Source organism: Primulina eburnea, chromosome 3 (assembly GCF_022965805.1).
Source record: "Primulina eburnea isolate SZY01 chromosome 3, ASM2296580v1, whole genome shotgun sequence".
Taxonomy (NCBI): domain Eukaryota; kingdom Viridiplantae; phylum Streptophyta; class Magnoliopsida; order Lamiales; family Gesneriaceae; genus Primulina; species Primulina eburnea.
In genome coordinates this window covers 50,614,754-50,638,013 of record NC_133103.1, presented here as the reverse complement: position 1 = coordinate 50,638,013, position 23,260 = coordinate 50,614,754, and the positions used below count along the sequence as shown (strand labels likewise).

The window sequence follows — 23,260 nt, the reverse complement described above, 5'->3', positions numbered from 1 at the left end:
AGATTAGTTCGATTTTATCCTAATCAAATCTAATTAATTTAAAGCATCAGTTATAAATAGTAATCTATTTTTTTATAGTTAGCTCAATGGATAATTAAGTGTTATATTCGTACTTATCTCATACAATTATCTAGAATTATCGCATTTTCTATCTTAATCTCAATTGAATAATCGGAAATTTAAATTTTAACATTTAAAATTATTGACCAATCTTAATATACATTATTATTTATAAATTTTTGATGTAATTTAATCTATAGCTTTTATTTTATCCTTATTATTCACATGCCCTTTCCTATTCTATTCCTATGATATCTCTATCTTCATATTGTGATATACATTATTTAATTATTATTATTATTATTTACTATACACGTAATCTTAATTTTACACTGCCCAATTCGTGATCATAATCTAAAGTGCAATATATATATATATATATATATAATCAAGGTTTCAAGTGTATATATGTACATACATATATATATTTATAATCAAGGAGATCTCTGTGATTTGAGATCAATTTTTTTTATATAATTATAATACAATATGTCACAATTAATGTTTTCTTAAAAAAATAAAAAATGGTGGGAAATCATTTTTACGATTATTATTTTTAAAATAATATGCTGTCCATGGTCTATGGCCAGGTTTATTTAATTTAAACCATTACTATACATCACTCAATTTAATAAAGCCTATGCGCGTAGAGATTATATTCTTTAATGAATTGCCAATATTATAAATTAAATTAATAATTTTTCAAAAATCTCTCATATGAATTTATATATTTATCAATATCATAAATTAATATTTCTTTAAAAAATTAAAACAGAACTAAGATTATATTGTTATTTGTGTTCCTTATGATTTAATTTTTATTGGTGATATTTCGTTGTCATTTGTTTCTATAGTGACTTTTTTTTATTAATTAATATATTGAATAATATTTAATTATTAAAAACAATTAATATAATTTACTTATTTTTATAAATATATATAAAATAAATTTTATATTTTATAGAAAATCAAGGAAAATGTTATAGAAATTAACGAAACACAATAGTTTTTTATGTAATTAAATTTATGTTCGCTACTTTAAAATAATAAAATCTTATAATCTCATTAATTTATAGAAGTTTTACCGTATTTAGTTCCACTGTCAAAATTAGTTAATGAGATATTGCAAGCGCTAGGATTGGGCGGATCTAGAAATTTTTTTGGGGGCGGAAATTATTTTGAAAAATAATTAATTATTTTAAAAAATTCAAATAAATATAATATTTTCACATCTGCTCACAAAATGATAGGAATAATAACATATATTATATACGAAAATCGAAATATATTGATTTTACATCTAGTCACAAAATAATAGGAATAATAACATATATTATATACGAAATATATTGATTTTTTAAATCTTAATTTAGTACAAAGATATTTAAAAAATAATTTAAAATTATTGATTCAAGCTAATTTATATATTAAAGGGCAAATCTCCATAAATTTTTTTATTAGTGATGTGGTTTTAACTATAATTTTTTTTAAGAAAATAATAAATAGATTAAATTTGGTCCATCAGAAAATATGAAGTTCTTTTTAAATGTATATGAAATTATTAAAATTTAATAAATTAAAATACAAAATAATATTTTATTTCCCTCGATTTAGTTATGTCTCTATATATGAAATGTTTAGTCTTTTTATTAATAAAAAACAGAATAGATATTTGTATTAGGTAATTAATATTTATACACAAAAATTATGCTAAATATTATTTTTTTCTAAAAATATATTTATAACATTTGATTCCAAAAATCCAATTTATATAATTTTAGCTTGGTTTTCCAAAAGAAATTGACGAAAATGTGATCGTTCATATATTTATAGCATTAACCATAAAATGTTTTAATTTTTTTAAAAAAATAGTTGCCTTTTAGATTAAATTTATATATATGGATTTAAAGTATTTAGAAAATATTTATTAAAATTCAAATATTTTAAACATATAATAAAAATATATTTTAGAAAGATTTGAATTTTTTTTAAAAAAATTTCTTCCAAATTTGAGTCGATCATAACGGTTGTTAATTAGCTATTAAAGCGTGATTCTCGACCAGCTACACACTTAAACGGTTCATTCGATGCTACCTGTGGGGCACTGGCCCCACAGGATTTCAGCCATTGATTTTACATGGTGATTAAATCTGGGCCTTTGATCACCTCATGGGGTGTATGTGTGTTTAAATCTGAGCCTTTGATCACTTCATTGGGGCAGTGCCTCACAAGGTAGAGTGAAATGAACCCACTTAAACCTCTTTAAAGTGCGGCAAGGTCTTATCGGTGCTAGTGAGTTATAATATATTTAACAAATTGACCGTTTAACAAGGTAAATGATAGAATTACTAAAGCAGACAATTAATAAGCAGCTCAAAATAAATAACACAACATATATAAAAGTTCGAAAGAAATATATTTCTATGTCTCTCTTTCTTACACTCAATAAAAGAATTCGTTAAATGACTTTAGTTGTTATAACAATAACTTAAAAACTCATTTCAGATGGGACTTATTCACTTACTTATTACTCTTAGTAAACAACATTTTATTGAACCCTAGGTCCAGACAGATATATCAACACTCTAAACAGATAACTTGAGCAACTTGAGTGAATGTGTAGCACAAAATGATCTTAAATGATCAGATATGGACAATATGCCTGTGCTATGGAGAAACTTGATTATAGAACTGTTAAGATTGGAACTTGGACCTAACTCAATCCCAAAAGCTAGATCAAGGGGGGAGGATGGTCTAAGACCATATATACAATTATCAGGTTATTTATCCTACCGATGTGGGACAATTAACACACCCCTCTCACGTCCAGGAATGAACATCTGGAGCGTGGAGTTTACAAATGACCCAATTATAGACAGAACGGTGGTCCAACACATAACGGTGGAACCTGAGCTCTGATACCATGTTAAGGTTGGAACTTGGACCCAACTTAACCCCAAAAGCTAGCTCTTAGGGTTGAGTTCGGTCCAAATTCCAATCTTAACAAAAATAATGATCAAGAGTCGTCGAGATCTTGATTATGGCATATTGTGAATGATTTCACTAGTCTCTTGGTCTTGAATCATGTCTTTATATACTTGATTTCCTTCAGCAATCAGTTCTTTATCAACTATCATTTAAATTGATATTTAACCTAAAAACAAGTTATCTTTTTTTAATTTCTCTTTATAGTACGCATGCCGTTATTACTGTTCACTGACATTAATTAATCCAAATATGATAATTAACTATTTCTTAATTTTTTTTCTCCTGTAAAATTAGTTGGAAATAAGATGCATACTTTTCCCTATTTTAACCTCGTATTGCGTTATTTAAACCCTTCTATGTACAGAGTCTGCACCATCCATTTGTCCATTTTCCTTGCTTCTCTGTCATCTTTCTTCTTTCAATCATTTTCACAGATCATCGTAATCTTTCTGATAAAATCCATTAACTATAGTAAAAAGATAATCAGAAATCAGCTGGTTTTTTTGCGACGACTTCTACGCAAGGAATAGAATGGCACTCATAGCTAATCTTGCTTTCAATCCCAACAAGATGATGTCTTCATTTCCTGATTCTGATAAGATCAGATCTTCTCACCAAGTTTCCGTGGCGTCGAAAGTTCATACTTCTCCCAAGTATCTTTCTTGATTCTAATCCCTGTCTTTTTATTACGATATCTATAGGTGTATTGGGGAACCGACGGTCTAACTTTGTCTACTCCACATGGAAGTAACTGCATGGAGTCTTCTTTCGAAAAAATAATTAATCATATTTCTTGTCTTAAATCAGGAAAATTGCATCGTCGTTCTTATATAATCAATCCTCTACGTAATTTAATTCAATCTTAATCAAGTATTTTTTTTTTTCAGTTTTTGAAAATTTTAATATGTTTTATATTTAATGTGATACTTCACGTGATTCACATCAACTCTTGATCGGTGTTATGTCAAAAAAAAAAAAAGATAATTAAAACTGAAGTTTGAGACTAATTAACTCACAAAATTAAATATACAAATTTTAAAAAAAATGCAATTTTTCCTTCTTTAAACAAACCAATATTCATGTCTGTTCATGCCTCATAATACTATGTTTTTTTTACTTCTTTAAATGCTTCGTTGAATTATGGATCGTAGGGAGGTGATAAACCTTAAAAAACCATTCTCTCCCCCAGAAAAAGTTCTCGACCAAGTGACTCCCTCCATGCCACAAGAAAAGTGTGAGATATTTACACAGCTACATGATTGGGCTGAAAACAATATCTTGGTGATACTAAAAGACGTCGAGAAATCTTGGCAGCCGAGTGACTATTTACCCGACTCAACTTCCGAAGGATTCGTGGATCAGGTCAAAGAATTGAGGGAGAGAACCAAAGAGATCCCAGATGACTGTTTAGTTTCATTGGTTGGTAACATGATTACCGAGGAAGCACTTCCAACTTATCAGACATTTCTCAATACAATAGATGGAGTCCGAGATGAGACTGGTTCTAGCCCCACGCCTTGGGCTATCTGGATCCGAGGGTGGACCGCCGAAGAGAACAGACACGGTGATCTTCTCAATCGATATCTCTATCTCTCCGGACGTGTCGATACGAAACAAATCGAGAAAACCATACAATACTTGATTGGTTCCGGGATGGTAATATTTATTTACTTATATACAATAGCATTTAATTAATAATCAACTTACTCTGCATGCCGTTTGAGTTTTTAATAACTTTGTCAACTTGAATTTTAACATTAAAAGGATGTCAGCACGGAGAACAACCCGTATCTTTCCTTTATCTACGTGTCATTTCAAGAAAGGGCAACGTTCATAGCTCATGGAAACACAGCTAGGATTGCCAAAAAATATGGGGACACAAAACTGGCTCAGATTTGTGGCATCGTTGCCGCAGATGAGAAACGCCATGAAGCTGCCTACACAAAAATTGTTGAGAAGCTCTTTGAGATCGATCCGGATAGCACGATGAGGAGTCTTGCTGACATGATGAAGAAGAAAATCGTAATGCCAGCCCACATGTTGTACGATGGCGTGGATGAAAATATTTTCAGTAACTACTCCGCCGTTGCGCAACGAATAGGTGTATACACTGCCAGAGACTATACCGACATTATGGAATTCTTGGTCGACCGATGGGGTGTGAAGAATTTGACGGGGCTCTCCGACGAGGGGCGTAAAGCGCAGGATTATGTTTGCGGTTTAGTTCCGAGATATAGGAAGTTCGAGGAGAGGGCACAAGCTCTGGGAAAGCAAGCTACTGTTCCCTTTAGTTGGATATTGGGTAGAGAGGCTTGAATATTTATTTATTTATAATTATATATATATATATATATATATATATATATATATATATATATATATATATGTATGTATGATACACTATATTTACAACAAATATTGAATAACATTTCAAGAAAAAAAAAACAAATATTGAATAAAGTAATCCTTTGAATTGCAGATATTTACTTGAGTGAATTTGTGCTCACGTGTTTGCTTTTAGCGTGAATTCTCTCATATATTGTTTTCAATATTCTTATAAATATTTTGGGATATACTTTTTTGAAGATTAATAAAAAAAATGCAACGTATATATATAACTGACATTAATCATATTATATAAATACGTGTGTGTTGGCAAATACTATGAAAGCCATCAAAATATAGAAATTGAGTTGATGTACGATTCAAAATATACGAATTGTTTTCCTATACAATAATTGCAACTTGACATATTTTGGTTATATACATATATATATATATATATATATATATATATATATATATATATATATCATTCTGTGTGGGGTCCTTAACTCCTAATCGTTATTACAACACAATCAGATTAAGGTTAATTAATTACAGCGGAAAACGAGTTTAAATTTTCTTTACAATGAGCCCAAAATATATTATTTGAGTACAAAAATAGTATTTCATCTCACAACATAAAATATGCCCACACAATCAAAACCAACTATATACAAACAACTCATATCCTCGGGACATACCTCGGAGACAGAAAAATGGCAATTTTAGTCATGCAAGTTGATATATTTTGAGTTTTCGTTAGGTAATTTGTCAATATTTGGTGGTAAATTGAATTTTTTTGTTCTTTGATTGAAGCCACTAAATCTAAAAATTATTACTTATTTAATACCGATTATCTCTTGAATTATGAGTCATATAGATTGAATTTATTAATTATACATGATAAAATTAGGTAGCAAGAAAGTATTGTTTTTGTAATGCCCGAAAATTTAATCCTAATAATCGGTAATTATTGATTTATAATTTGATATTATTACGAGATAATTAACCGAGACACGATTTGAGGTAACGTGTGAAAATGTAAGTGCAAGGACAGTAGCATTCACGCACATGCGCGAACGGATGCGCGCACATGCGCGAAGTGGACAGAAGGCTTCGCGCATCTGCGCGAAGTGGAGGCACGCATATGCGCCGAGTGGCCAGTGGCAAGATTGCCGAGACAGAACATTAGGCGCACATGCGCGACTTGTGTGCGCACGTATGCGCGATATGTCTAGAGGACCTCGCGCATATGCGCGGCGAGGAGTCACGCATATGCGCGAGCTACCGAGAAGTTATGTTCGATAACCAGTAGGTCTCGCGCATATGTGCCGATTGATGTCGCGCATATGCGCCGACATATGCGCGAGACGTGCTGAACTAAGAATGAGCCACACGTCTATTATATGCATGATATATATATCATAAACGAATTCCTTACCTCAGATTCAAGGAGAACGAAGAAAATTTCAGAGAAAGTTTTCGAGAAAGAGTGGAAAATCCTTACGCCTTTTGTGAAAAATCCGTCCGTCTGATTTTGAATCCGACTTCGGTACCGAGTTCCTAGCAACGTAGGCTACAACTGGACGTAAGTTTTACTACGTTTTGACATGTTTTGAAATTATGCTATTGTCAGAATTGGATGGAATTCATATATGATGTTCTTGACATATTAGACATCATAGAATCGAAGTCAGATTAATAAACGGACTGATTATGAAATTGTTGTGAATTTCTGAAGTTAATTGATTGAGATATAATATCAGATTGTATTGATATTGATTATGAATCGAGGAAATTGTTATCTGGTGGTGTAGTATTGACGGGGATACTGAGTTTGTACCGTTATGCCGATGATTTGAATTAAATCCAGATTAATCAGTTCAGTGTTGAATTGAGAATTGAATATTGATATTATGATTCTCAATATGTCGTTTCAGATTTATCGAGACAGTCTGGAGTTCAGAACTGATATTGCTTCAGACCGAGACTACAAACGAAAGGTATAAGTCAATGTGGTATCGGGAGATCGACTTGAGTCGGTTTAGACTTGAGTTTCTCTAAATCACATACTTTACTTTATTGCATTGATATTTGCATTGATTTGACTGATGTACTTGTTCTATTGAATTATAGATAACAGGTATTAGACAAGTAATCTTGTGACAGAAGTGCCTGATAGTGGCGGGATCGCCACGGGCACATTGCACGATGTCTCAAGATAGGATATTGGCGATAGAGCTACAGTCCATGATGGTTAGGTCAGGACACTGGATGTTTGGTTATATCGAGTAAATAGAATCGGAATTTCCTCTATTACGGAATTCGATATAAGAACACCATATTTGGTTATATCGAGTAAATAGAATCACTGTTCCTTCTATTACGGAATTCGATATAGGAACACCACATCTGGAAATCGGGATCCCTAGACTAGGATTGAGTCTAGTCTGAGTCGTAGAGTAACGAGCATTGTCGACAGTTTGATATTGATTATATTTCAGCTTTTGATATATATTGATGTTACTTGTTCATGCTTTATTTTTATCATATGATTGCATGTTTCGTTGATTTATACTGGGATTATATTCTCACTGGAATTATCCTGTTGTTGTCTTGTTTGTATGTGTACATGACAACAGGTGGGACATGATCAGGGTCCAGGAGATGAGGAGAGATCGTGATAGAGTGGAGACTTCGGACTTGGATGCATATAGGGTTTTGACACTTGATATTTAGATGTTGAACCTTAGTTTTACTGATTTGTAGACAGTACAGGACTTGTACTTTATTTTATACTGAGTTGTATATTAGTTGATTTCACTACGCTCCGCATTTTTAAAAAAAAAAATTTTAGACCCTGTTTTATAATTGATTAATTAGTCTCAATGGTGATTAAGAAATTGATTAGCGTCCGGGTCCCCACAGTTTTCCAATTGTTCCTTGTAAAATATAGATGAGATAACTGTGACTTAATTTTTGGTATAATAAATAAAAATATATTTATGAATTTATTTGATCTATTAGTGAAACAAAACTAAGATTTATAATTTATTTTTGGCTAAATTTTGATCCACGCCTTGTACATATTGTAAGGTTTTTTACAATAAATTTTATATTCAAAGAAATCATAATATTTTTAAATTACTACTCTAATTTTAAAATTAATTATTTGTCTTAATTTCCCTATTAATGTGGAAGTATTAGTATTTAAATTTGTAACCGATATATATTAATGATTTTTAAAATAATTTTACATTCAAAGAAAGCATATTGTTTTTAAATCACTAGTCTAGTTTTCAAGTTAGTGATTTATCTTAATTTTCATATTAATGTGGAACAATTAGTATTTAAAATTTGTAACCAGATTTAATAAATTCATGATTTGAATTATGAAACTAATATCTATATAGCAATTATTTTGTATATGTCATCATTTTAAAATTGACTGCTGTAGCAACTTTTCACATATTGACCATGTTAGAAGCGAAAATAACATTTTAGATGGGGTGAATGAACTGTTATAAAATTATGACAAGTAATGTGAAACTCAAACTATGTGTTAATAAAACAAGTCAATATTTTAATCAAAATGAGTAAATTAAGCTATTGAAAGAGCTATGTGCACAAACATTTCAAGTTACTTAATTAATACGATATATGCTAGTGCAAAATATTGGTTCCATTTAGAAAGTCAACAGCACAGATGATGAAAGATAAGACAAGTAAAATAACCGAAAGTAAAGAAGAAGTTTGTTTATGGAAGTTCGAAAACCAATCTTCTACGTCTCTTCTTCTTTTGTTTTCTAAAAGATTTACTACAATATTTGATCGATAGAACCTTTTGTACAAACTCGCTTCAACTTAGGACTTATATGTTACTTAATTGACACTCCTAGCATACTTTTTTATTAACTCAATATGTTCATAAACATGTTTCTAACAATTATAATGATTCTCACAATACAATGAAACTCGTGTAATAAAAAAAATGAATAAAATGTGCACAATATGATCTTTAATCGATCTGATAGAACTTTGTGCATGTGCAAAGGCTGCTTAAAAATAAATCTTGTAAGAGATGATGTGAGATTTGAGATTGGTTGATGAAGATCAATGTAACATTAGTCTCTTTATTCGTGATGCATCTCCCTTTTGTATGTGTTGGGTCCCAACATTAATAAATAGCTATGGTAGACATAGATGTACTAGGTAGTCGATAATTAATAAGAAAATGTCACTTGTTCTTATCTTGTTTCCAAATATAATAATGATTAGTTCAAATTCCTTGAAGACTAGCTGAAAAAGGTAATCTGTGGGGACCCGGACGCTAATCAAGTTCATAATCGTCATTGGGTCCCAACATTAATAAATAGATATGGTAGACAAACACGTTTCGCGCATATGCGCGACATCACTCGACGCTTGCGCGAGACCATATGTCTCGGCGCGTCATCTGCACAGCACCTCGCGCATATGCGTGCCCCTGCTCGGCGCATATGCGCGAGGTTCTCTGGAATTGCACTTGGTTCATCGCACAACTCGTGCATATGCGCGCCCTTACTTCGCGCATATGCGCGAGGTCTTCTGCCCGTTTTGCGCATGTACGCGCATGACGTCGCGCATGTGCGCGAAAGGAACTGTCCTCGCACATACATCTTCTCATGCTGAGTCAAATCGTGTCATGATTAATCCCCTCGTAATCATATCAAATCCTAAATCAATAATTACAGATTACCAGGATAAAAATTCTCGGGCATTACATAACCTATATCTTTTTTTTGTCTGTACTGACAACTCTTGGAATATACTCAGAGATAGTATGTTGTCTTCAGAGAATGTTGTCAGATTAATCTAAAATACGATATGTTCTGCTCACAGAATAACTGCGAACAACATGGTTCCACTCGAGCTGTTGTAGATGCTTATAAGATCAGTAGGTTTGGACGGCTTGATTTGTCTGTATGAGTTTTTACGTCTCATCTTGTGTCAGCGTAGTTGAACAACAGAAATGATGCTCTTTCATCGATAACCTAGTCAATTTAGTTCAGTTATTCCTATATTTAGTAATTTATCTTAAGTTAGTATTAGTTTAGGTTATAATCACCAAAACTTATATTCAAATTTTATCTTAGCAATTTTTCTCTTTTTTGGTGATGTCAAAACTAAATTGTTTGTGCAAGTAATAAAGACTAAGCAAAATCTGGACTTTTTATCAATTGAACTGATAAGATACAAATATAATTTTAAAAAATATAACAACAATACTGTAAGGAATTGTTGTGCAGGAAATCAATTAAAACATTATAATGTGTGTATCAGAAGTTAGTGTTGTGTCTGGTGTTGTCAACACTGTACACAACACGGCAGCGGAAATTAATTATTTAACACACAAATATAACTTTAATAAATTAACACCAGATTTAAATTATGCACAAGTACGAATACTTGTGCGGTGCCTCATGGCAAAAAATTCACTAGAAAAATTATGTAAATCGTTTACACCAAAAACAACAATACTAATGAGAAAACAAAACCAAATTCCTTGACACTCCAAGGAATTAAAAATGCATCAAAACAAACCAATAAAAACTAGATGCATAAAATAAAAAGCGTGTTGCTTAAAACCAAACGACGACACTCTTCGATCAACACTCTGCGTCAGTGTTGTTCTTGAGTGTTGGCAACACCAATCGGCAACACAGTATAACAGTGAATCAATCACACAAACTTTGCACAATCTGAACTCTGTATGTGCACTCCCGAAAAACCTCCAGCAGATCCTCTCCACAACAAAGTGATCACACAATCACACAAAAACGCCTCAACAAAATATAGGTTCGGCTTTTGTATTTTTCTTCTATGTATGCGCTCTTCTGCCGACCTCACGAAAGAGTCACATCAAAGGACTCACACGAAAAGCTTCGACTCTCCAACTCTCTCCTCAAGACTTCTCTCTATCCCACACGCATGACGGCTACAAGGAACTCCATATTTATATCTAATGCTTGACCTAAATATCTTCCCATAAAAGAGTCCTACAAAATATAGAAAGAAGATTTCATTAGATATAAAAACTTTTTTTAAACAAAGATAAAATATCTTAGAGATACAAATCACATTAAAAACAAATCATATAATATATAGACTGAATCAATCAAGATTTTATCATCTAGAAATAAATCAAATAAGATCTCATAATCTAGAAATAAGTAAATAAACTCTTTTAGTCTAGAAAGGCAAAATCTTAAATTGATATTATCAATTTAACAAAATAATAAAGGAATAAAATATTCCTTTCAAATACTGTAACTAGTAATATTTAGTTCTTATAAGTAAAAAGAAAAAAAAATAACCCAAACATGAATAATCCCCTCGCATGGCTAACATTAATCCAAAACGGATAGCCGAAATTTCAGCATCAACCACATATCCTGGATGGCTTGTTCAACGAGCTGAAGCCAACACAAATATTGCCATGATGATCTCTGATCACCACACTCGCGCAAAATTTATCAATCTACTCATTGGAGCCTGCATCAACATCAACCCGAAACTGCTCCAAAGGAGGTTTCGTCCATTTTTTCACTTGTACAATATGATTATGCAAAGGTTGAGAAAGACACAGTTGCCTTGCTTTCAGGGATCCCACAAGGTAGGAGGTAATCCAGTTCACCTTAATTAAACGGCTAGGAGTTGTGCTTCAAATGACAAATCTCTTTCCAAATGTCCCAGGTGGTAAAAAAAAATAGCTCGAGCTCAGATTTAGACAGTCGATCCCTCAAATAAAGTCCACAATAGATAAATGGGAGCTTGTTGCGTTTCTTCACACAGTGCCAGAACTCAGTGCATTTTCAGGCTTCCCGGACAATAGGGCAATAGATAAGGCAGTGACTAGTAGAAGCATCCGCCGTGCCACAGAAGAAACAACAATCATCGGGACCCGGTGGTTTAGAATAGCCGAGGTAACTTCCCTGACCGCCGTGCATGGCCCAGTTTTTCTGGAAGGAAAGAGCTGTAAAACCATCGGGCCCAGGTGCTTTGGAAGGATGCATCACGAAAATAGCCTTAAGAATTTCTTCCTCTGTATACGATCGCACAAAGGACATCATTCATGATATCATCTACTACAAGGAAAATAGCCGCGATGGCTTTCTCAATCTCCAACTCAAATGGATAACATGATGTGAAAATGTTGGCAAAATATTTCAGGATGATATGTGCTACATCCCTTTCTTCCGAAAACTACTTACCAGTGTCATCAAAAAGCCCTTGAATAAGATTGAAACTTTCCTCTCAGACGCAAATGAATGGAAGAATTTTGTATTCCCATCGCCATGCGCCAACCTATTAGCACAACTGCACAAGCCCTTTGATTCCAATGCATTTCTTCTGGAGTCACAAGTTTCACAATTTCCTTATCCAGAGCATTTATTCTGGCAGCAGTGTATCTGGCTTGGTTTATAGTGTCATTAAATTATTAAGTTCTTTGCGAATCAACTCAATTTTCCATCGCATATCAGAAAAACGAGAACCAAACCAAGACCAAAGATATTACTGAAATATTTTAATTTGCTCAGAAGATGAACAACATTGTCACTCCCCCTGCCATCGTTCCACGATTGAATTAAAATCATCTTCCACAGTTCATTTATGCTCGAATGTGAATCTTTTAGGCCTCTTTTAAAAATAACATCACACCCCTTCTTCATGGTAACTGGAATAAGTCTATGGTCTGAGCTATAGTTGTCACGCCCCGAAACTCGGGATTGACACCGGCGTCGCTTATCAATCACAAAATCGAAAAACGACCAGCCTCGTAGCACAGTATAAACCGAAACCAGTTTATTTCATAAATTCGCAAAAACAACCATTGTCTTTACAACTGAATAAATTGAATAAATTGCGGAAGCGTTTACAATTAAAATAAACCTACTAAAATTCTTAAATCTTTGCAGCAAAATTCGAAATATAATTAATTTCACCAGCCCCAAAACTGGTCCGACTCTTCTTCCTTGACCTGTTCCTCTGATTTATCTTCAGATTTATCTGGGAAGGGTTGTAAGGGGTGAGTATTTGGGGAAATACTCAGCAAGTGGGGGCCGTTCGAGTACATAACAACATGCATAAAATTCGAAATACATACACACACACACCATGCATTTTTTTGACTCATACCACGTTCATATCATTGACCTGGCACTGAGATTACTCTACTTTCAATGGTTTACTGACGTCAGTCCCTAATTTTTATTCCTCTAAGGGGGCGAGGCCGAATCGGTTATATCCCCACCGTATGAGTGTCATATCATAGTTGGGATTCCCTCTCATATCCAGTTGGATCCTCACAGTGTCAACATAAAACTTATGCACAAATCATAACCAGAAGGGGTAGAAGAAGAATTGTACTCGACCGAATTTTTATAAAACCGAAAATGCATCACACGAAAATTCAACATTTAAAACAAGCCCACTTACCTTAAACTTCTTGAAGAAAAACGTGAAAACTCCGGTGGCTGGACTGCGGCAGCGCTTCGCTGTGCTCGAAAATCCTAAGGAACTAGGGGAGGGGAATTCTCGAAAATATGAGAGTAAAAAGAGGTGTGATTTTCGAGACACTGAGCCCTCCTATTTATAGGGGTTGGCTGCTATCCTGATCGTGTATCAAATCGCGTTTGAATTGAATCAAATCTCCATCTAAAATCGTGATCAAATCTACCTTTATTCTTTATCCTAAATTTGGAATTGTATGTATATATCCCAAGGATAATTTTCGAAATTATGCCTTGCCCAGTCTGCAAAATTTTTACTTTTGTGTCTAATTCCCAATATTCGGTAGATTTTTGACTTCCTAAAATAATAAAAATTATATTTCTTAAATCCCACAAATTTGCTTACTTAAATCCGAAATTTAGTGGTATTTTTCCACAAATAATATTTGGATTATTTTTCCTAAAATCCTGGTAGTTGAACTTTTAAATATTTCCCAAGACTGCATTCATCGCGTAGACTCTCCCTACTATTTTCGAAAATCCTTAACAAATCTTCCAATATTATTTTCGAAAATTACATGATAAAATCCTCAAGATTTTTTAGTTCCAAGATTGGATTATCTTCTTGCTTAAATCTTGACCCAGGTGTATCAAATCTTAGATCTGTATCCGGTAAAATTCTGCATATCTCAATTTCTGAAAAAAATATACACGATATTATTTAAATTCTTGAGAAAAATATTGTACCCGGTAGAGTTATCCAATCTAAAAGCAAATGCCATTCGAAGTTACATACAAATAAGTATAGCCGCTCGAAGATGATCTCATCATTCTTACGTATATTGCACCAAGCAAAGTGATCTATTTTGAGAGTAGGTCTCATGTGAGACCGTTTCACGGATCATAATCTGTGAGACGGGTCAACCCTACCCGTATTCACAATAAAAAGTAATACTCTTAGCATAAAAAGTAATATTTTTTCATGGGTGACCCAAATAAGAGATCCGTCTCACAAATACGACCCGTGAGACTGTCTCACACAAATTTTTACCCTATTTTGAATAGCAAATCCCGCAACATACATGCACGAATTTATCACATCATTAAAAGCTGACAGTTGAGAAAAGATCGTAGAGAACCTCCAGAGTTTTCGCTTCCAAGAAATATATCTTAAAGAAGATATAGGGCTGCCATAGAATCCCATGAACTCCAAGTTTTCTGCTCGTAAGACACAATGCAATCAATATGTCCAGAAGTGTAAGTACAAATTTGAATCTCATATGGATCTTTCCAAAGCAAGGCCAAACCACCCTTTCTACCCTCAAAGTATACAGTAAAAATCCCATTATATTGAAAATAGTTTCTACAAGATGCATATCAATCGAGAATGGTATAATTTAGTTTCACAAATAAAAAGCATCGAAGGGTTACTTTTGGCAATAAGACACCGAAGCTCTCAGAATGCTCGTGGCGGCGATTGAGCATCATGTATAAAGATGGACTCGGAATCAAATTGGTATTTTACTGACCTCATTGACTGCTCGAATTGCTCTCGTAGTCTTTTACCTTCACTTATACTGGCATTCTCAAATCCACGAATCTTGGGATTAGACTAATCCCCCCGGACCAGTCGCTTCCATTGTTTAGTACTCTTGGTTTGGCTTTCCGGTACCACAGTCTCAACTGATTGCTCTTTATCCTTCGCTATCGGGTTTACATTTAGCTTCGAAGATCCCACAGAACCACCCATGATTACTTGATCGACAGATAGGATCATAGCCTTCGCCTCATTTATGCCAATGTTCTCCTGACTAATTAGAGGTTCATATGAAGCATCCATAATTGCTGGCCAAGGCACAAGTCCATTTCCCCAATAAAGTTCTGTTCCAAATCATCCGACTGCATCAAAATATCCTCCCCTTCGGAGGAACAGTGTTATATGGATTAGAATCATATGGACACTGAGAAACCCCTCTGGATCCAGAAGGCACACTGGATTCAGAGTTACGATTCCTCAGATTCCCTAACCGTCGGCCAGCAGTTGCCACAGGAGCATGTTGGTTGATATTCTTTTATTTTATCTTGGCAAATATCGAGATAAAAATGAATGAACTAAATAGTTACGAAAAATAATGGAGGTAAGAGTTTGATTTTTTTCCTTTAAAACGATATTGTCTCGTCTCTGTGCTCACAATTGTTGACAATTCGTTTCCCAAGATACAATGACTACAGCTTCAAAATAGAAGAACTACATATTTTAAAGTCACACGAACTTTGAAAAATGTTTAGAACGCTATTAAGATGGTATAAAAACTTTCTAATTTCGAATTCTAAGCGTTTAACTTAAAAATCTACTTCCAAGAGTTTAAGGTGGGTGTATTGGTTCTAAACTTTTAATAAATTTATGGAGTTTAAAAAAAGTCTAGAAGTATTCAATTTAAACTTTTATATATTTTATAAAAGTTTATTGGTATTCAATGTAAATTTTTGTAGAATTTTAAAAGTCATGTGATATTTAAACTTGACTTTTAAAAACTCTACAAAAGTGTATAGGTATTCAAAATGTTAATAAACTTTTAATTACTACATGGAATTCTATTAAGTACAAAAATTAAAGCCTAAGGTACAACAATAAAATGTCAAAAAATGTAAAATATTTTTTTATTGCTAATAATAGTTTAAAATCAAAATTATTTAAATCGTTCATTTTATTTTTAGAGTTTCAATCACAAAACCTCATAAAATTTAAAATTATATTTATTAAAAAAAATTAAAAATTATTACACTATATATTAAAAAAATTTATAATCTTTTATTGACCTATAAATTTAAAATAATAATGATTTTAATAAGTAAAATTTATTTTTATTTATTTATTATAGAATATTTGATGTTTAATTATTTTCTGTAATTTTAGTTAATTTATATCTTAATTTTGATTATAACTCAAAATTCTTGTATATGATATTTTCATTAACTTTATATATATATATATATATATATATATATATATATATATATATATATATATATATATATATATTTGAATGATTTATACATAATTTCAGAAGTTTATCAACAAACATATATTAACAATAACTATAATAAATTAAATATATTAAAACTCTATAAAGTTACCCTATTTACAAATATTTTAACATACTTATTATTTATTTTCATGTATAAATAATTGTCTTGTTTATTTTTTTTGTTTTGGCATATTGCCAAAAACAAAATTGATATATTTTTTAGACAAAAAATTATTTAAGCGCAAATGCTAAAAAAAACATAAAACTAGAAGACAACTCTCAAATTTAATTTTCAAAGTTCGAATTTAAGTGTATGAATTTACAAAATCCATACTAAAGTTTATTTATTTAAAATTTTAATTTTAGGCGCTAATACTTAAAAATTCTTATATATAACTAGACTTAGAGAGAAATGAGAAGAAAGAGAAAATGATACTGAATGCAAATGAATTAAACCGTATTTATAGAAAATGAAAAACTTTAATAAAAAATTATATCATTTCACAAATCGTTCTTATGAGGCTTGGCTCTTCAGGCGCCACAAAATGACACAACCGTGTGATTTGAAACAAATATTTTTAAAATTATATATATTATATATATAATATTACAATATAATATATATATATATATATACATACATACATACATAATCATTTTGATTCCATCTTTTCACTGAATAAAATTCGAACTCAATTAATTTCTCATTCACCCTAATTGATAATCGATAAATAATTATGTTTGCCACATAACTCGATCGTTTAAATTATTTTTATCGATTCTAAAATTGTTTAACATAGCCTTCATTCAATACCCAAAAGCCAAAGAAAAAGTGTGCACTAAAACAACATCACAATCCCGCAGCAGATGTCCCAATCGTCCACATGCATATAATATTTTTATTTTGTTAAGGGAAAAATGGTTTAAGACGTGTATCTCTTTCTCCCATAAGTCATGGGGTAAGTATGAACTTATCAACAAAGCGTTCATCATTTTTCCAAAGTTCGAGTTTTCTTTTCAGAACTCTGTTTGATTGATGAGAGTATGGAGCATTAGTTTGATGTATAATGTCCAAAGATAAACAAAACTCATCAAATGGAGCTCCATATTCTTCTCCTATATCGCTGCGAATACTTTTAATTCGTTTACCAAGTTGGTTTTCAACTTAAGTTCTATAGTTTTTGAACACCTCAAGTGCTTCATTTTTACTTTTCAAAATATATATGTAACAGTATCTTGTACAATCATTAATTAATGTTATATGGTACTTCTTCTCTCCTCTAGTATGCACAACCTTTAAATCACCAATTTTGGTGCGAATCAATTCTAGATGAGTTTTATATCTTTCAACCTAATAGAAAAACATTTTGGTCATTTTTGATTTGACACATAATTCACATTTATATGTTGGCTCAACATTAACTTAGGCAGTAAATACAAATTTATTAAATGGCGTAGAACATTAAAATTTACATGTCTAAACTAACATACTATAAATTAGAACACTCAAACAAGTACGTAGAATTTTTAATTTTATTGTCATCAAACTCGCGGCGAACCGCTATTGCGCTCAACTTGAATATGTTCTCATCAAGATACATCTTCCCTACAAAATGACTATTCTTGGTCAATACAAATTTATTAAACTCAAATACAGGCTTAAATCCATGTTTGACCAACGATATACGCAATACGAGGTTCTTCTTAATAATTTCAAGAACATGAAGAACATCAATGAGGGTAACTTACATCCCCGACGTCATCTTCAAAACCACCTTTCCTATCCCGATTATGCCCGATATAACATTATCTATCATGAAGAGTTTTACCTCAAAAATTGAAGTGTATTTTTGAGGACATCAATTTATCAAAGCATATGTGACAAGTCTCACCCATTCAACCCACCATTCATTTGGGTTTCCCATCATATTTGGTGAACACAGCTGAGGTAAACCAAGTTCAGAAAAAAATCAAATGTTAACGACTTTTCTTGAAATATGTTTAGTTGTTCCTTCCCTTTATTTGGGCGTCTGCAATCATTTGTCATGTGGTTCGGCTTCCTGCAGTTGTAGCAATTTCACTTGAACTTTTCCATATTCTTTTGTTGTTTTTGTTTATCCATTAACTTATTTTTCTTCTTTTTTTGTTGGATTCCACCAAGTTGATCACTTTCGCAGCCAACTTATTCGTTTTATTATATGTATCACGGTTGTCTTCTTCAATACTCAACCTCATAATCAAATCCTTGAATCTCATTTCTTTCACAAGAATAGAGTTTTTCCATCAAATCAACAACTTGAAATGACTCTCTTAGACTCATCCATTCTGCAGGAATCTCGTGTAATGGTACTTGTATTCCTTGCACTTCACTCACCACAGATTTGGAGTCTACGATCTTGAAATCCAAGAAACATCCCACAATGAACTTTTTAAGACTGACATCTTCTGTGTTATACTTATTTTCCACCATGGCTCTTTTGTGGTATTCACTTAACAATGTACATTATATAATGTATTGTCAAGTCTATTGAGAATGTAATTCTTGCATAGAAATTTCTTTGAATTCATGCATCTGCTACAGCACTTCTGTGAGAACCCGAATTTTCAGCAGCTAGCAATTTCAGTAGCAAATGAAAATTCCAGCAGAAGCTAGCAATTCCAGCATCAAGCTAATATTTCAGAAGTTTATATTTTCCAGCAGACATGTATTTTCCAGCAGATTGGAATCCAGCAGCAGACTACAGATAAAATCCAGCAGCAGCAGCACGAAATTCCAGCAGACAGTTACTAATTCAGACCATAACTTGTAACTGAAGCATTCAACACGAAATAAAGATTGTTAATGTCAGATTATGACATTAATTGGAAGGCTAACAGTCAAATTTCGGCCTATAAATAGCACCCTCAAGTCTCTGAAATGGGTTACACAAGATTTGAGAGTATCACTTAAATTTCGAGTTAAGAGATAGTGCCTTTGTCAAGCAGCAAAATCCAGTAGCGAGAGCAGCTAAATTCCAGTAGACTTCAACCGAAACTTTATAGCAAATCAAGTAAGTGGGCTTATGTATAAATATCTTGAAAACCCGTTTGATGATTTCTGTTTCAAAGCAAAGCATATTCTCGATTTCTGATATCTGATTTTGAGCACTGAAACTTAGTGAACTAATGGTAGGAATATATATTCTGAACATTACTGAATTCTGATTACTGATTACTGGCCTCACCCCTTAGAGGAGAGAACCTATAGGGGACTGATATCAGTTTAGCCCTGAAATTTACGAACGTGCTCAGTGCTTACTTGTTAAACTTCTGATTACTGAATACTGATTACTGATTACTAATTTCTGAATACTGATTCCTGTTCTGAAAGTAAGAGTTTCTGTATATTCTTGAAATACTGTTCTGTATTAAAATGATTTTCGAAAACTGAGAGTTATTCCCGCCCCTGCTTATTGAGTGACAATCATATCACTCACCCACCAAACCCATCTCAGATAAGAGTACTGAAGAAATGTTAGAAGAAGAAGAGCAGATCCAGTTCTGGGGGCTGGTGAAGAAGACTGTTGTTCTCAGTTTATGTTTATTTTTATTCCGCTGCATCTTTTAAGATACTGTAATATTTGGTTTTACATTTCCGCTGTAAAAAATCAGTATTCGAGTTGTAACAGACAATTGATTTATTTCGTATTATGAATAAAAGACTGGTTTCTGAAATTCAGTACTTCTGAGGCTTGTTGTTTTCGAATGTAAATTCGAGAGCAACGCCGGTATCAACCAACCCCCGTCCCGGGGCGTGACATTGAAGTGGTATCAGAGCAGAACCCGGTTTCATAATCTGGGGAGGAGGAACTAGAAATAATAAGTTCTTATAGACTTCTGAGAATAAGTTCTGAAGGTTAATGAAATAGACTACTGAAAATAAACTACTATAATAGACTACTGAAACGAGTTAAAAAAAAATCAGTAGGCCAAAACCAGTAGACGAAAAACAGTAGGATAAGATCAGTAGCCTGAAACCAAAACCAGTAGAAGGAAACCAGTAGATCTGAATGTAGAAGACTGGGTCAGTAGACTCGGAATGCAGCAGACAATGCTGGAAAAGCAGCAGACTGATTGCAGTAGCATCAGAATTGCAGTAGACAGTGTATTCCAGCAAGCAAATGCAGTAGACCTCGCAAAATGACATAGAAGTTGAGGTGTTTTTCGCGCAAACTTCAAACGGCCATAACTTTTGATCCAGGAGGAATTTTACTATTAAAAGTAGGCGTTGGAAAGCTCTCGACTGGAGAACCTAACCTAGAACGATTCATCGTTCTAACACCGCCGACGGACCCCAAAATCCATCGTTTAGATAGTGATATCATCATTTCCGTAAAATTTTCCAAAATTTTGAAGCTTTGAGGAATTTTCATTTCCAAATGGCTTAGTATTTTTGCACCAAACTTGGTACCATTCATGTTCTTGATGTGAAGGATTTTCAGTAAATTTTTCACGGAATTCTGAGACAGAAAATTTTTGAGCTATTTCTTCTGTTAATTGTATAGGCAATACTGATTCTGTTCATTCCAGTAATTGTCTATGGTTCGACTTGCATTCTTGACATCGTTTCTGAACCTTCACTCTCCTGTTTTGGATGAAGATTATGACTGATCAGAATAGCTACATTAAGAGCTTAGAGAAGAAGAAGTACCTATAGATGTAGTGGAAAAAAAAAGAACAGTGATAATGGAAAGATGATAAGATATACTAGATTGGTATTATCATACGAAAAGAAAGAAGGGTAATATTCTTTGGGAAGGTACCAAGATAAATTGAATCATATTGGGAATGTACCTATCTGATATAAGTTGATTTACATTTTTGGGAATTTACCTATCGAAGATAAGCTTCTGACTTAAGATGAATTGTCTGACTCGAGGATAATAAACTATTTATGCAAATATGAGATAAGGATTATATAAGCTTTGAAATTCAGATGTAGGAGTAAAATTTTTGTTAATAATTAATGGTATGTACATTAAATTTGGGATGCTAAGAGAAAGACATCCAATGAGACTTGGTTGTGTTAAAACATGCTAGACTCATAGTCTTTATTAAGGAAAGATTTAGTAAAAGAAGAATTGTCTGAGGATTTAGTTTCTTCCGTTCAAGGTTGAAAATTTTTTTAACTAAGTTATAATTATTGGGACTTGAAGCAATCGACTGATAAGGAGTTATAGTCTAAAATTCTATAGTGGTTTCAAGATTTGAGATAGAATAAAATAAGTATGGATACGCATATATTCAGTGCCGATCTTATACAGTGTACTTTGGGAATTGATTGGTTGGACAAGAATCATGTAATTGTAGATTGTCAGATTAAGAATGCCAAACCCCAATCCAAGAATTAATCGTACTTCGTGGTAAAGATAAGGAACATAAATCCTTCCTTTCTACTTCTCAGACCTAGAAAGTCTAACTAGCAATGATCGATCAGCGAGGTAAATAACGAAGTTACTCTAAAGATAGAGAATATTCCAGTTATTCAGGAATCTCCGGATGTCTTTCCTGAAGAACTCCCAGGCGAACTTCCTGATCGCGAAGTGGAATTTGAGATTAACTTAGCGCTCAATGCTACACCAATCTCAAAAGCACCATACCGAATGGCTCCAGCAGAGTTGAAAGAACTCAAAGAGCAACTTCAAGAGTTGTTGGACAAGAAGCAAATCCGACCAAGCGCATCTCCGTGGGGAGCTCCTGTCCTATTTGTAAAGAAGAAGGACGGAAGTATGAGGATGTGTATCGATTACAGAGAGCTGAACAAGATCACAATAAAAAACAAGTATCCGCTTCCAAGGATTGATGACTTGTTTGACCAACTTAAAGGAGCTTCAGTCTTTTCCAAGCTCGACTTAAGGTCAGGCTACCACCAATTGAAGGTCAAACCGGATGATATTCCAAAGACAGCTTTCAGAACAAGGTACGGACACTATGAGTTCACAGTGATGCCGTTCGGATTAACAAATGCTCCGGCAGTATTCATGGATCTGATGAATAGAGTGTTTAAACCATTTCTTAACAAGTTTGTGGTGGTATTCATCGACGATATTCTGGTATATTCGGCAAGTGAGGAAGACCACAAAAGAACATCTTCGTCTCACCCTCCAGAAGCTGAGAGAAAAGGAACTATACGCCAAGTTCAAGAAATGCGAATTCTGGCTAGAGAGCGTCGCATTCTTGGGACACATAATATCAGCAGCAGGAGTATCTGTGGACCCTAAGAAAGTGGAGGCAATCTCGGATTGGCCTAGACCAAAGAATGTGACAGATGTACGAAGCTTCTTGGGATTAGCAGGCTATTATCGAAAATTTGTTGATGGATTTTCC

At 33.1% G+C, this 23,260-nt stretch overlaps 1 protein-coding gene across 1 annotated transcript; it reads left to right on the top strand.

Moving 5' to 3' along the window:
* Positions 1–3,438: 3,438 nt before the first annotated feature.
* On the top strand, positions 3,439–5,410 carry LOC140828546 (stearoyl-[acyl-carrier-protein] 9-desaturase, chloroplastic-like). The gene is made up of 3 exons (XM_073191479.1): positions 3,439–3,701; positions 4,200–4,704; positions 4,813–5,410. The coding sequence occupies exons 1-3, from the start codon at positions 3,580–3,582 to the stop codon at positions 5,362–5,364; spliced, it is 1,179 nt and encodes a 392-aa protein (XP_073047580.1). The 5' UTR covers positions 3,439–3,579; the 3' UTR covers positions 5,365–5,410.
* The last annotated feature ends 17,850 nt before the right edge of the window (positions 5,411–23,260 follow it).